This window comes from Anthonomus grandis, chromosome 5, assembly GCF_022605725.1.
Source record: "Anthonomus grandis grandis chromosome 5, icAntGran1.3, whole genome shotgun sequence".
NCBI classification, from domain to species: Eukaryota; Metazoa; Arthropoda; class Insecta; order Coleoptera; family Curculionidae; genus Anthonomus; species Anthonomus grandis.
In genome coordinates this window covers 31,304,332-31,319,673 of record NC_065550.1, presented here as the reverse complement: position 1 = coordinate 31,319,673, position 15,342 = coordinate 31,304,332, and the positions used below count along the sequence as shown (strand labels likewise).

General features: G+C 32.3%; 2 protein-coding genes across 2 annotated transcripts in view; one reads left to right on the top strand and one right to left on the bottom strand.

The window, feature by feature from the left end:
- The window catches only part of LOC126735836 (putative inorganic phosphate cotransporter), a 42,439-nt gene extending 41,753 nt beyond the window's left edge, over window positions 1–686 (bottom strand). Inside the window, exon 1 of the mRNA XM_050439914.1 lies at window positions 152–686. Coding sequence (XP_050295871.1) covers window positions 152–254 — 103 coding nt within the window. The 5' untranslated portion in view covers window positions 255–686. The remainder of the gene's footprint in view (window positions 1–151) is intronic.
- LOC126735838 (uncharacterized) overlaps window positions 1–15,342 on the top strand; it is a 40,524-nt gene that overhangs the window by 7,408 nt on the left and 17,774 nt on the right. The gene's annotated exons all lie outside the window — the stretch shown is intronic.

Here is a 15,342-nt window from a genome sequence, read left to right as displayed (position 1 = left end):
AGGGTGGTACATAATATTATGGTTCTGTTTTACTTTGTGGGATGTAAACCCACTCAAACCAAGCAAATGGCTAATGCAGGTTATAAAAAAAAAAACGCGGTTAAAAACGAGGTTATTTATATAACATATATTATATTATGGGTAAACTTACCAGGCTGTTTTTTCTTCTGTAAAGTTTCAGTTTCAAACACGGCCGTATATTGGGTGTTTATATTATTGGCCGGGTACCCGTTCCCGTTCGTAGTCCCGTTCATTTTTTTTTACTTAATAATTTAAATTACCTTACTGACTATCAAGTCTTTAATTCTCTCTTAAAAATTAATATCACACGGCTATAATGGAATTATTATCACAACTATGTATTTATTATAAAAAACAAAAATCGAATAAGAAAAGCGCGCGGGGTTATTTTGGTTATAAATCGAGCTTCCGCCGTCTCCGTTTACGCGATATCAACAGATTTTGTACATTATTTGAGGCGAAGAATTTAAGACGAACATCCATAACGGACCATCGAAATTTTTAAGTAGTTCTCGTTTATTTTACACGTAAATCAATCAATTAAATTATTAAATTACGCTACCGCTCTGCTGTTGTACCGTACACACGTGCTCGCTCGCTATAAACTGACACTAATGACACTTCGGTTTCGGTCGGTGACTCAATAGAAATTCAAAAATATCGTCCGTATATATTTACTCCCGGCCGAGTGTCGGTGATTAGATTTAGTACCCGAATGATAAGCTCCGACGGGTTATCTAAGACGTACGTTACGGCGCGTACTAGGGGGACGTAGCGCACGCGACAAGGACAGCGACACCGGTCAAATTCCATTCGGGAAAAAATAAGCACGTGACCACGTGATGTTTGGTTAATGGTAGTGTGACCTATACCGGCCGGCTTTTTAAAGTCGCTCGATTGTATACCGGCTGTCTCGTGTACAAAAGAGGCAGGGACGGATCTAGAAAATATTTAAATATAATATAATAGAAATTTAAGTAAAAGAAATAGGGCCAGTATAAAAAATTTAAAAAAAGACTATTATGTATTGCATAGTCCAAGTTTCAGTACACGTAAAAAGGGATGAGCAGTTCACACACTCTATAGTAACCCAAAAAAAAAATAGTCAAAGTCAAAGTCAAATATTGCTTTATTGTCATAACATTAAAACGTTTTTAACAAAGCTAGAAAACGTACAAACTACAAGTATAAAATTTAAAATTAAAAAAGAAATATTTAAGACACAAATATAAAATACGAACATACATACAAAAACATGTAAGACGTGAATTTATTTTACTTATTATATTTTTTCTGGTTATATATATCATCAAAAATTAATAAAAAAGGAAACGATAACCGATCGGAATGTTAAGGGCTGACATGTAAAGATAAGGACGATCTGTGAGAATCTTTAAGTTTTATGTTTTTAAGAGGTTTTCGGAGATAACAAAATAAACAGAAATAGCACTTACTAGCACTTATGCCGGTAAAAAGGTCACTTCGGAGAAAGTTATAATGTGTGAAAATATTGGTATTTACAAGTTCTCAAAAACATAGGCGATGACAGATGTTTACCAGAATTCTTTTAAGGGATATTTCTAATATGATCCTTTTTAGAATTCAGTTCGATGGTAACTTTAGTCGAAAACAGTCGTGGAGCAGTGTCCACTTGTTCTCCCGTAACTTTTCTTTAGTGCTGTGGTTAGTGCCTTTATTGAACTATCAAACCTGATAAATTACAAAGGTGAGAGTTTTCACTGAGCAATGTTTTACCTTATGTTTCTTATTATTTTAATCATGATCAGTATAAAGAAAGTAATATTTATATGCGCATCCTTCCGTGCTAGGTGTAGTGACCTGATACCTTGGTACGTAAAACAACGCTAGCTAGTGTAAGTAGGTGTTTGGCACTAGTGCAATCCAGAGTGTTGTGGCACCTGGGATTATTTTGTAGACTGTGTAATTGGCCATTACAACAGTGTGTTGTTTTGTGGAGTGCTTGCTAGCACTATCCCATCAACACGATTTATAATGCTGGACATCAGATTTTGTTCTGCCTGGATTGGAGAACAACTCTTTAACAAGGTCTACTGATGTCTATAATTTGAAGGATGTTAGTCTTATTGATAGTTTTATGGTATTGTGTACAGGAGCTATAAATCTGAAATGGCCTTGTGTAAACGTATTTTACTTTTATTTAACAATTACAATAACTAGGGTAAAATATTTGCTCACAGGTACCTTTTACTTTTTAGGTACGTAGTATCGTATCATTTCATATCAATGATCTCGAATCCTGACGTAAGCAAATATCATTCTGTCTTCTTACACGTTCCAAATATACACCACAAGTTACTGTAAGTACATTTATCGTTTTGCTACTGTTTAAAAGTTTACTGTTTACAAGTTTATTGTTGCAATACATCCTGACAAGATGTTGTACATATATTAAAATTAAATAAAAATAACTGGAAGTATTATAATACGCCCTCTCAAGAATTTAGGTCTTGACAAACATAACCATTGATCTTATATACAGGGCGTCCGGAAAAAGCAGGCCAATCCGCCGGCCACCTATAGGGTGGACCAAAATAATGCGAGTTTCGTTATGCCATTTTTTAATTGAGCGTTCGGTATTCAATATACAGGGCGTCAAAATGAGAAATATAAATTTTTTTTTTGAAGTAAGTCGAGTGTTTCCCAAGATATTAAATTAAAATTTGGTGTGAGGGGGTTTTTTGGAACGAGAAATTGAATTTCGTTCACGGATTCGCTTTACCTTGCAGAGGGCGCCACCTGCGGTATATTGGATGTGTTAATAATACCAAAACTTTTTTGTACCCCTGTACAATAAAGTTCTAGTAAAAAAATCTAATTACCCAATCTTTTCTTGTAAAAAAAGTATTCTTAGTAAATGTCGGCCTGAGGATCCGTTTATTAGATATCTTAATTTTAAAATCTAGATACATTTTAAGAAGTTAACAAAATAAACATACATAATTTTTTCTAAATTAATGCTAAATTACTTATTATAATAATTTAGAATCATAAAAATCATGAAAATCATTGAATAATGACCCTAAACTATTTGTTCTACGTGACCTTCATTCATTTGTATACGCATACGAGCCCTCTTTATTAAAGAAAATAAAGACTTTGAAAAATTATTTGTTTCAACTTGAAATGCTCTCCAGCTGCAATGATTCTTTCCTTTAAATGATCCTCGTTTAAAATCGGATCGGAAAAATCCAAAGGTGTAAGGTCGGGCGAACGAGGTGGCCACGACACAGGAGCATCTCGACCCCGACCAATCCAGCGATTAAGAAATACTTGATGTAAATCGCTCCTATATCCCATTTATAGCAAAATGAGCTGGAGCACCGTCGAGTTTAACCAAAAATTTTGTCTTAAATTTAGAGGCAAATCATCAAGCAAATCGGGCAGTATTGTAGAAACAGAAATGAATCACCAGTCAAATTACCTGGTAAAATGACAGGTCCTAAAAGAAAGTTATCCATAACACCTGCCCACACATTGGCTTTAAAATTTACTTGATGATGTGTCTCAACTATGGCCCTAGTATTCTCTTTAGCACATATGTGTGCGTTATGGATATTTGTCATGCCGTTTCTCGTGAACGTGGCTTCGTCAGTAAACAGAATCGCCTTTATAAAATCCACATTTCTATTATTCATTTCACATTCGTCGGGTAAAACACCCTGTACTTTTGGAAGATGAAATGGGTAAAGTTGTTGACTCCGTAAAATATTATGTGTCTCGGTTTTCCCAATATTTCTCATCTGTTCAGCTAAAACCCTAGTACTAATGTTTGGTGATTCTTCGACAATTCTTAAAATTTCTTTCTCGTACCCTGGTCGAACCGTCTTTCGTTGAAACTTCCAGTCTCCCTTAGGCGGTTAATCAGATTTAAAAAATATTTTCTTTTGGGATGAAATTGGTTTGGGAATGTCTGGGCATAGTGCTAGCATTAGAGTAATATTTTTCTAGTTGAGAATTCACAGGTATTTACTGTTTACAATATTTAAAACTTACCAAACATCAAAACCATATCCACCATTTTGGAAAAGGGTACATTTCTTGGTCTATGAGCCATTATGGTTTTATAAGTTGTAAGAAACGCCAAATACAAACATGTATTTAAATAAAAATAATAATAGTAAAATGTAGATTTAGGAGTAATTGCGAAGCTTGTTAAGAGCGTCAGAAGCGTTTAAATTTGTCACTTTAAGAGTATGTAAAAAGATACTGGTGCCCGAGGTTAGCCGAGGTTGACGTATGCAGAACGTCTCGGCACTCCATGATCAACTTGGCGAACACAATTTTAATTTATAAAAATTTTAAACTTGAATAATTTAAAAACAGCCCTTGCAAATATAGACAACCTATATATTTTAGAAATCAGGGAAAAAAGGTCTTTAGATCTAGCAGAAAATATATAGGGCGTTTTATTTAATAAAATCAACTTATTGCTATTGTTTTATTAACTTTGCAATGCGCTTTTGTTTTTTTTTTACAAATCTAAAAGATAATACGGAAAAAAATATGCAACTTTTGTATAAAAAGTTTTTTCTATCACTTACATTACCCCTGTTTATGGGCACGCAAATATAAAAAATGACCCTGTACATAAATGTATGTATTTATTAGCCTTATTTAAAATCCTGTTTTTACAACTAAGAATTTCTATTTTAAGTTGTTGTAATGTTTTTTTAAAACAATTGAATTTTTTTACCCTATCTATGCAACTAAAATTTTTATAAAACATAAATGTTAGAGTGCTTGGGAAAAACAGTCAATATGGAAAAAAGTCATAATTTGCTTAAAATTAAATAAGTAAATTAAGTATTACGATGGGAAAAAGTGGAGCCTAACGTTTGATAAAAAGAAAATAAGTCAAATTAGGAAAATGTTTGTGTTTTTTCTAGGCGCCCTAGAATTTATTATTACACAGATTTATGACGAAATTCTCTAAAATGTATTTTAAATTTTTAAACAATTTGATTATTTTTTTTATACAAATATATTGATTATTTTAAAATTTTATGAATATAAATACAAAATATTGTAATAAAAAACTTCAGTTCTTATGTTAATTTGATATACAAATCTAAAATAAGTATATTTAAGTACCTACACTATATTTAAATTTATAAAACAATATATAGTATTATTATACACAATTTGTAATAAAATTTTATAGTTGTACACTAACGTGTGTATTTAAAATGCACAAATTGTGTTTTTTTCCTGTACATACCATGTTAAAAAAAACACTAAGAGTTTGCTTATTTACTGAACAATTATATTAAATAAATATAAAATATTGTCGAATTTAAGTACACAAATAGTGTACTATATATACAATAAAATAAATCAAATTGATACACAATTTGTTGATGATAGAACCACAGTTGTTTAAACACAATAGCATAGAGAAATTATACACAAATTGATTCTGTACCATTTCCAGAATCAAATTGTATGTAAAATCGTTTTATCTTTTTAGTTTTTTGCGTTTTATCTTTTTGATAGGAAAAGCTGCATTAAACAAGTCAACAATTCTATTGTGTAAAGCAGATATAGGGTCATCCGATTCAAGAATTGTGTCTCAGTTAGAAGAGGCGCATAAATTGTTAAATTGTTTGTAATTTGTAGTGCTAAAAACTCGGCCAAAATGTGGTAGAGATTTTGCTTGCTGTTTAGGTTGTAAAACGTTAAAAAAAATTGCTTTATGGTCGGACAGTGCAGCATTTTCAACGGTACATACAGTGATCTCAGAACAATAGTTAGAGCACATATAGTCAATAGTACTCGAAGAGAATCGAGCAATACGTGTCGACGATTTAACATGCATTTGCAAGCCATAACACTCAAGCAGATTACTCAAGCGAGTTGTGCATGCAGAGCTCCTATCATCAAAATTTAGATTAAGATCCCCCGCTACAATCATGTTTGCAGAGCCCGAAATATCCATATACAATGTGTTATAATTGTATTTTTAGTAGTAGTAGTAGTAGTAATGTGTGTCATCATTATTTTATTCATGTCAATATCATAGATGCAATTACTAGAAAATATTAGAAATGTTCTATCGGTTTAAGATTTTTTCAGCGCTGCAGCGTTGCCGTTTAGATAGAAAAATGGCAACACCTTTGATTTTTTAAATGGAATACTCTATATACCGGGTGTTTCAAGTACGACCCTTAACATGGGGATCTCGGAATCTATAAGAGATACGAAGATAATTAAATTGGGGCAAAGTGGAGAATTTTTAAGCTTAACAATATGCCGTTTAAAAAAAATAAAAATTTCGATTAGTTTCAAAGATATTCGAAAAAATACGAAATTTTGAAAAATCGATGTTAATTTTTTTCAGAGTTTATTTCTTATCCGATTTTAAAATAATTTGCACTTTTGTATTGCCACTTTTTTGTGCTACATAATGATGTTTTTGGATTTTTAATACGACGTTTCGTCTTTTGCCAACCATCTTTGTTAAATTCCCGTTTTAATAATATATGACACGTAATATTTCTATTTTCAAAAACCTGAATTTTTGGAAAAAAAGTTTACCGCAGTATAGGTTGTGGATAAATTGACAAGACAATACATATTTAAACTGTCAATAAATGTAACACGTTATAAATACAAGATAGACAAACATACTAGCACTGCAATACCTTAGTAGTGCACACATATTAGTTTAGGGTTACACCCCTATTATTTCCGAAATACCTGTAAATATTTCAAAAGGGACTAAATCTATTTACGGAAACAAAAAATTAGGGAAACTTTTTAAACAAATTAATTTCATATTAAATTTAACAGACGTAAATAAGTACATAAACAAATAAATGATAAATTTAGCAACAAAAAAACATTTATCTTAAAATAAAATTAAATTAAGTGCTCAAATTATTGTCCCTGTGTACCAAGACACAATCGCACTTCCTTACGAATATTTAGCACCGCACGACTTATTTCTCTTTTTAATCTGTTAAACTCCCTAATCCGCATCTCCTCATTATTTTAAAATTCCCCCCTTGCATAAACTCGATTTTCTAATGTTTTCCATAAGAATCTATCTAAACATTCAAATCAGGACATCTTGCCGGCCATCTAACAGGACCATTATTTCCAATCCACCTGTCACCAAACCTTTCTGTAAGATAATTTGAGATTTGTCGTGGGGTGGAGCACCATCTTGATGAAACCAAACTTTTTTATTTATTTATTTATTTATTCACGGGACTTGCATATTAAATTACAATAATAAAGCAAATTACAAATTTGAAGCAAACACCAGAATCCCATCTACCTACCTACATTAATAATCACATAGCTAACAGTATAATCACAATACATTTTATTTATCAAAACTGAAAATGAACTAAATCAAACCCACAAATGATTTATAAGGCATCCTGAAGGATCAATATTGATAGGAAGAGAATTCGCTTATTTGGAGGATCTGGAAATGAATGAGTTTAAGCCCAGGTTAGTGCGCCTATAGGGTTGATTAAACATTTGAACATATCTCGTTTGCTTTGTTAAAACAGTAAGCCCTATGGGAACCAACAGTAGAGGATTATCCACTACAGAGTTCATAAGTTTAAAAATCATTTTTAACTCAGCTTTATCCTTTGTAGCCTTCAGAGTGGGCAGAGAAAAACGCTCGTGAAGAGTTCGATTGTCATAATTGAAAACCCCCCAGAGACATAATATCAAACTTAAAAGCCATAAAACGTTTCTTTGATGTACTTTTCAATTCTGTCAATGTGACAAGTATAAGCGGGATTCCATATAGAGGAACAGTACTTAATAATACGTCTAATTGCAGTACAATAACGATAAATGATTAATAAAAGCAACAGTACACCTTTCCCAAATCCTAACAATCCTAAGAGCCTTGGATGTCAATGTGTTCTACAAACTTCCAAAACTGTCGGATGTTTCTGTTAATCAACAAGGAAGATTCACAACGAGTAACATATTTCCTGTAACAATGTTTCGATAAGGTTTTACACTCATTTCGGTCACTTGTAGTAATTTTGTAAAGGAATCATGTTATCCAAATAGTCTTCAAAATCTGATCTTAAAAACTGGTAATGAGAATCTCCGTTAAGAGTTCCATTATTAAAATAAAAACCCAAAATTCGATTTTTTTAAAAATATCTGCCCAAACATTTAGGCTAACTCGCGTAACACTTGTGCCCGAAATTCCCGAATTTATCGCACATTATTTTGGCTCCAAATGCGTTTATTAGTTCTGTTAAAAATGCCACAGTTTATAAGTGTACTTTGATCTGTCCATATCACATTTTCTAGAAAATTAGGGTAATCAGTAATTTTTTGCGCTAGCTAGTGACAAAGAGACACACATCTTTCAGCATCACCATCTTACATACACGGAAATGTATGATTAGAAGAACGCTTACCACAATATCAACAGGATGGAGCACCTCCTCATTATGTAGTTTCTGTTTGGCAATGGTTAGATGATTATTATCCTAACCAGTGGGTTGAAAGAAGATATTCTATTGAATGGCCACCTAGATCCCCGGACCTAGTCACTAGAGCAACTCCAGCATAAAATAGTTCAAGAATGCTATGCTGTATGCAGAGTAACATTTGTAAATGCACATGAAAAATTTTAAAATAACATGTCTTTAAAATAACAGAAGTTATTTTCAACATTTAATTAAATAATAATAAAAATGTCAAAGTAGTGTTTTTATTTATTGTCTTCCTTGATAAGCAGAGAGTAATTTCCTGAAATGTAGCTTTCTATAGTATCATCGGAAATGTTTTGAAATGAACATTTTTCAGGAATTTAAGGTAACATATCACTCGACCCGGTTTTAATTTAAGATTTTAGGGGTATATTTATCTCACCCTGTTCAAAGGAATGCAGGTAAGAGTGAGCTAAAATTTGTTTAAAGAAAGAAAGAAGAAAAAAGCTGTTTTTTGTTCTCCCTTCGTTTTATAGAAACAGTTTTCAGCATTTTCTTATTCAGTTTTTCGTTTCTAATATATAGCCACTTCAAGTTCTTAAATTGTCACCCTGTAAATGTATAACAGGTATGTTAAGCGAGTGCTAATTATAGGTTCCCTGACTTTAAAAACCCGTTTATGAGTCCTTCATATTCAATATTTTTGGCAACATGACTTTATGAGAATAATATTAGGAAGTGTAATGTTACTAAACCTATCTTGGGCCATTCGACTTCGTTTTAATTATTCGCATTATCAAAAAAGATCTTTTGAAAGTATCGATCCTACTTGAAGCAGTCTGAATATGTCTCAATATTACCATCCATGCATTTTTTTAATTACATTCATTTCCGCGATTAGGGAATATTTGCCAATAACAAATGATTCCCTGTACTGTTCTATAAAAGTTCACTTCCTACTTTATCTATTTCAAAAAAAAAATTGCGATAGCGAGTTTTTGACTGATTTCAAAAAATCGTATTTGCATGTGATTGACAATACTGACAAACATGCGATAAATCCACGGATTATTCAGAGTTGTTTTATTTCCTAAAATTTTTTTCTTGTATATGTAGCAATATCTTTATTTTCAGCATGACCTATAGTCCACATTACTGGGTATTGATTCAAATTAGTTAAAATTTACTTTTTTTTCTTAAATGATCAGTATCAAGGATAATATCATTTTCTCTTGATATATTTTTAATATCTTTCCATGGTTCATTAAATGATAATAATTATTTGTTTATTTGACTTTCCAGAGTTTTTATAGTTCCATTTATTATTTTTGTGGATGCTCCTAACGTTATTGCTTTGATCTGCAATTGTTTGCTTAAAATATTGACAATAATTGTCAAAATAGATTCACCAAAAATTGCTAGTTCTCATAGTTGATAAGAGACCAGGCGCCTCTACAATTTTGTATTTGAATTTTCTTCAATTTCGTATGTCAAAAACGTCAGATTTATATCTTGGGTTTAAAATAACAACCTATTTACTGCTTTTATTTTCGAACTTTGCTAAAATTTAATTAATATTATTAGGTGCCTATAAATTCTCAGTTTTTTCCTCCCTTTAACTTCACCGCTGATATTGTTCCAAGAAGTTGTATTGCAATTAAGATATTCTTCCAGGTACTTGAGTTGCTCTTTTCTCTCTCTGTCGCATGGTTGAATGCACTCAAATGCCTGGAAGAAATTTAAATATTCTTCCAGGCACTTGATTTGGAGTCCCTTTCCTCTCTCTATCATGACCTATCCAGTGAGTCATTGTCATAATCTTTTTTCTCTCTTTGTCATGTGGAAAAATTGATTAGAATCTTCAACCTCTTTTAGAGGTTTAATGCACTCAACTGCCTAGAAAAATTAAAATATTTTTCCTGGCAATTGGATTGGAATCTATTTTCTCTCTCTATTACATGTTACTAAATTCATTCAACTGCCTGGAAGAAATTTAAATTTTTCTTCCAAGCATGTAAAAAAAATGTCGAAAATAAAGTTATAATGTTAATATAATAAGTTATAATGCCTGGAAGAAATTTAAATATTCTTCCAGGCACTTGATTTGGAGTTCCTTTTCTCTCTCTATGATGACCTATCCAGTGAGTCATTGTCATAATCCTTTTTCTCTCTTTGTCATGTGGAAAAATTGCTTAGAATCTTCAACCTCTTTCAGAGGTTTAATGCACTCAACTGCCTAGAAAAATTAAAATATTTTTCCTGGCAATTGGATTGGAATCTATTTTCTCTCTCTATTACATGTTACTAAATTCATTAAACTGCCTGGAAGAAATTTAAATTTTTTTTCCAAGCATGTAAAAAAAATGTCGAAAATAAAGTTATAATGTTAATATAATAAGTTATAATGCCTGGAAGAAATTTAAATATTCTTCCAGCCACTTGATTTGGAGTTCCTTTTCTCTCTCTATCATGACCTATCCAGTGAGTCATTGTCATAATCTTTTTTCTCTCTCTGTCATGTGGAAAAATCGCTTAATGTCCTTAACCTCTGTCAGAGGTTTAATGCACTCGACTGCCTGGAAAAAATTAAAATTTGTTTCTTAGCAATTGGATTGGAATCTATTTTCTCCCTATATTACATGTTACTAAATTCATTCAACTGCCTGGAAGAAATTTAAATCTTTCTTCCAAGCATATCGAAAATAAGGTTAAGGCATTGTAATGTCATTGATCGGTTTACTCATGAATAACTATCGACGTTTTGGTTCATAATACTTTGACTAAAATAGCCTTCAGGTTATGTCAAGAAAATAATTGAGAAATTTCAGGTTTCACTTCCTGGTCGTTCCTTGCCCTTTCCTGTCCTTCGGATCAGTGTTGCTTGATCAACTTTCCTAAAAATCCCTAACAATCTAATTGTTTTCCCTAGAATTCCCTAGATTTTTATTTTCTTTTGAACAATAAATTCACAGAGGATTCACATATAATGTTACAGTGCATCCAATCTCCTAGTTGTGTTATAAATTTCATTAACGGAATTCGTTGATATTTTTTCTGATTTTTTATTTCAATGAATATACTTTTTTTAAATTGAAATTCGTACTGGCAATTGTCCCATTCCAGGTTTTCTATTCATTCCGATAATCTAAAATCTGGCGAGAATTAAAAATTACCGGACAAACGAGGCTCTCATACTCGGAGAGCATTAAAACCACAAAAATGGTTTATATATCACATTATTTCTGAGAAAACGTTTGATCTTATAAGTCAAAACTCTCTTCAATACCTCGACCAGTATTGAGGTAATCGTTAAAATAACTCTATAATACTGTAATGAAATTGCAAAAATATCTTGGAAGCTATAAGGCAAAATGTCCAAGAATAATACAATTAATTCCATAGAACTTAAATCTGCAAAACTGCTAAATACCAAGTTAAGCGTGAGGTTGAACGTTTTTTTTTTTTAATTTTCACGTGCTTACAACAAATACACGTTAACAAGGGAATGCTAAAATAAAAATTAAACAAAACGGTTAAACTTCATTGATGGTGGCACCTCCAGGAATGGTCCAAGGTAAGAGGTTCACTTTGGCGGGAGATTTAAATTAATTTTCTTATACATTGTTGAACCTGTTTGCAGCGTGTTTTTGCGCATGTGATGCTAAGATAATTTCACTGAATTGTTCGTTATTCACTATTTGTTCGTTTATTATCAGTGATGAATCTCTACCGCTTATAGTACAAAATTAAATCGAAAAACAAAATCAGTGGGAATGATTCACGTGCAAATAAAAGGGTGTAAAATTTGAACTCATTTATCATATGTTTATCATGAGATTAAAGCGAGACAATATAAGTGCTGCATTGAATAATGAGGTTAAAGTCTGCCCCCACGCCACTGGCATTGCTACTTCACTGATACAAATTTGCTTAGTTGTGAATCACGTTCACCTTTGGTCGCAGCGTACTTAATTAAATATAATAAAAAAAATATATACATGCATGTAGGCGGACATTTTTTATTAGTACAGTTCGGTTCAAAGCTATTGATCGAACAAAAAAAAAAGGATTTATTATTTTAAATTAAATTTTTGTTAAAAGTATTCTAGTTACTGGAAATGTACATACATACATATATACAGAATCTTTTTCATAATTTGTCTTATATTTATTTAAAATTGTTGACGTTTTAGGACCCTTACACAGTAGAAGTCTTTTGATTTTTCCTAATTGCTTACAGTAACCGACGAACTGTGTATAGTGATTCTAATGAGGAAAATCTCCGAATAAGCACTATAAAAATCACGTGTTCTTATTAGACTGATCAAGTATAGCAGCAATAAATGATTGCATAATTTTTTAAAACATTACATAATGTTTCTCGCAATATCTCACAAACATTTTATATATTTTAATATGAAAAAAATTGCGAAAGTTTCACGTTTTTCTCAGGCATATGTATTTATAATATTTGTTGCACAATATTTAAATAATTGTGACGTTTCAGTCATATCCAGGGAAAGGGTTATAATCAATTATGAAATATTTGTGTTTTTTGGGGACAGTTTATCTGCAGTAATTAGTAATACACCATCTGCCCCAACAAGTTAAATATAATAACCGACGTTTCGCTGTTTAGTGGTCATCATCTGTTTTAGATGTGCTAGTGCTAGGTTCTGTATTATCTTTTGGATCTTAGGATCCCTATTAATAAAATTTCTCTGAAAATAAGACGTTCATTTTTGGGTATGCCTTTCTTTGTCTTACACGTTGTTATTGGTATAATTTTGTCATTTAATCATTTATTTATACGTTGAAATCTTATGAAAAGTTGTAAAATATTATTTAAAAATCCAAGGTTTTCAATTTAATACAAAAAGGCCAAACATTTGTGCCATTGTTGCCAACTGTATCAACGTCTTTATCTCATCCCATAGATCACGAAAATATCGGGTTATAACGGGATAGGATTAGAAATAAGAGAATGAGAGCACTTTGAAAATTCGATAAATGACCATTTTTGTCGATTTTTTTTAGCTCAAAAATGGGCTCTAAAAATGCGAGATCTTGGCTAATATGATAGCTATGACTTTGCGGATGGTCTCGTTGGAATCGAAAGGATAAAACTCAATTAAAACCATTGGAATTTTCCCGGTAGTGTCCCTAGAAGCCGAAATATCGACCACCAAATTTTGGGTTTTTTATTTTTCGGATATCGAATTTTTTCACAAAAAATTGATTTTTTTCGAAATCGAACTAACTATACCAGCAGCTTGCTCCCATCACCTACATTACGAAAACACTGGGTTATAATGGGATTTGAGCAGACTTAGAGCACTTTGAAAATTCGGAAAAAGAGCCCAAAATTGTCAAAAGTCAAAGTCAAAAAGTGCTTTATTGTTTAAAAAAAATATCAATTTTTGTTAACAAAGCATGACATATGTACTGATACTCAAAAAATAGCTTAACAAGATGAATGAAAATAATTATACATATAATAAAATATAAATTATAAAATATCAAAATCTGGTAAAACTTAAAGTATAAAAAATTAAAAGGTATGAAAACTAATAGGTATATCATAAACTATAAAACTAATTAAAAAGCATATATAAATAAAACTTAGCCCCATTCACAACAAAAAAGGAACCCATAAAACTACACAATATCCTCAAGGACGTCCCGGTAAAACTCTTCCAAGTTATAATAAGGTTTGCTTAAAAGTGACTTCTTCAGCAATCCTCTAAAAGCCCTTAATGAATTAGTTGTTTTTCAACCAATAGGCAAATGATTAAAAACTTTTCGACCCTCATACAATAATGACCTCCTCACCAAAGCACTGTTAGGAATCGGTAAGGGTAAATCAAATTTCTGACGAGTCACATGCGGTGGTGTTGGACCTTGCACGATTTTTAAAAATAAAGTGAAGATGTTTCCAAAATGAAGAAGAGAAGTCAGCGTCAAGATCCTTTGTTTCACAAAGGGCGTTGTGCAGAATTCTCTTTAAGGAATTTAGGGCATTTAGACTCATTTACAATGAATCTAAATGCCCTCTTTTGAGAGACTTTGATTAACCACACCCCAGAACGGTATACCATACCGGAGATGTGACTCAAATAAAGAAAAATATACACTTCTAGCCAGTTGTTGACCCAATTCCTCCCTAACTTTCCTCACTGCAAAGCATCCCGAAGAGAGTCTCCTACTTAAAGCCAGGATATGCTCCTCAAAACGCAGATCACCGTCAATAAGGATTCCCAAGAACCTAGCTACAGGCACCTGAGGAAAAAGCTCTCCATTAAAAAGTAAATCACATTTTAGTCCCATCAAGTGAGACTTGATTTAAACACAAGCGATTGCAGTCGAACCACTCTTTAACGATAATTAGATCATCAACTATTGTTCGCTTCAGCCGCCCAATCTCCATGTCTTGCCATAGTATTGAAGTATCGTCGACAAAAAGGGTGAAGTAACCAGAAATATTCAACTGAACAAGATCATTAATATATAGCAGGAACAAGACAGGATCCAAAACAGAGCCCTGTGGGACACCACAGTTAACTTCCAATGATGAGGACTTTGCTCCCGAGCACACAACATGTTGATTACGGCAATCAAGATAAGATCGAAACCAGGAAAGAGCCAGGCCTCGAAAGTCATATCTCTTGAGCTTTAACAGCAGTATTCGGTGATCCACACAATGGAAAGCCTTGGATAGATCACAGAACACAGCCGCCATCAACCCTCCCTGATTCAGTCCAAAATATACACCCTCAAGAAAACCATAGACAGCATCATGAGTACTCCTGGCCTCTTGAAAACCATACTGTTTAGAAGTTATTAAATTAAATGATTGAAGAAAATT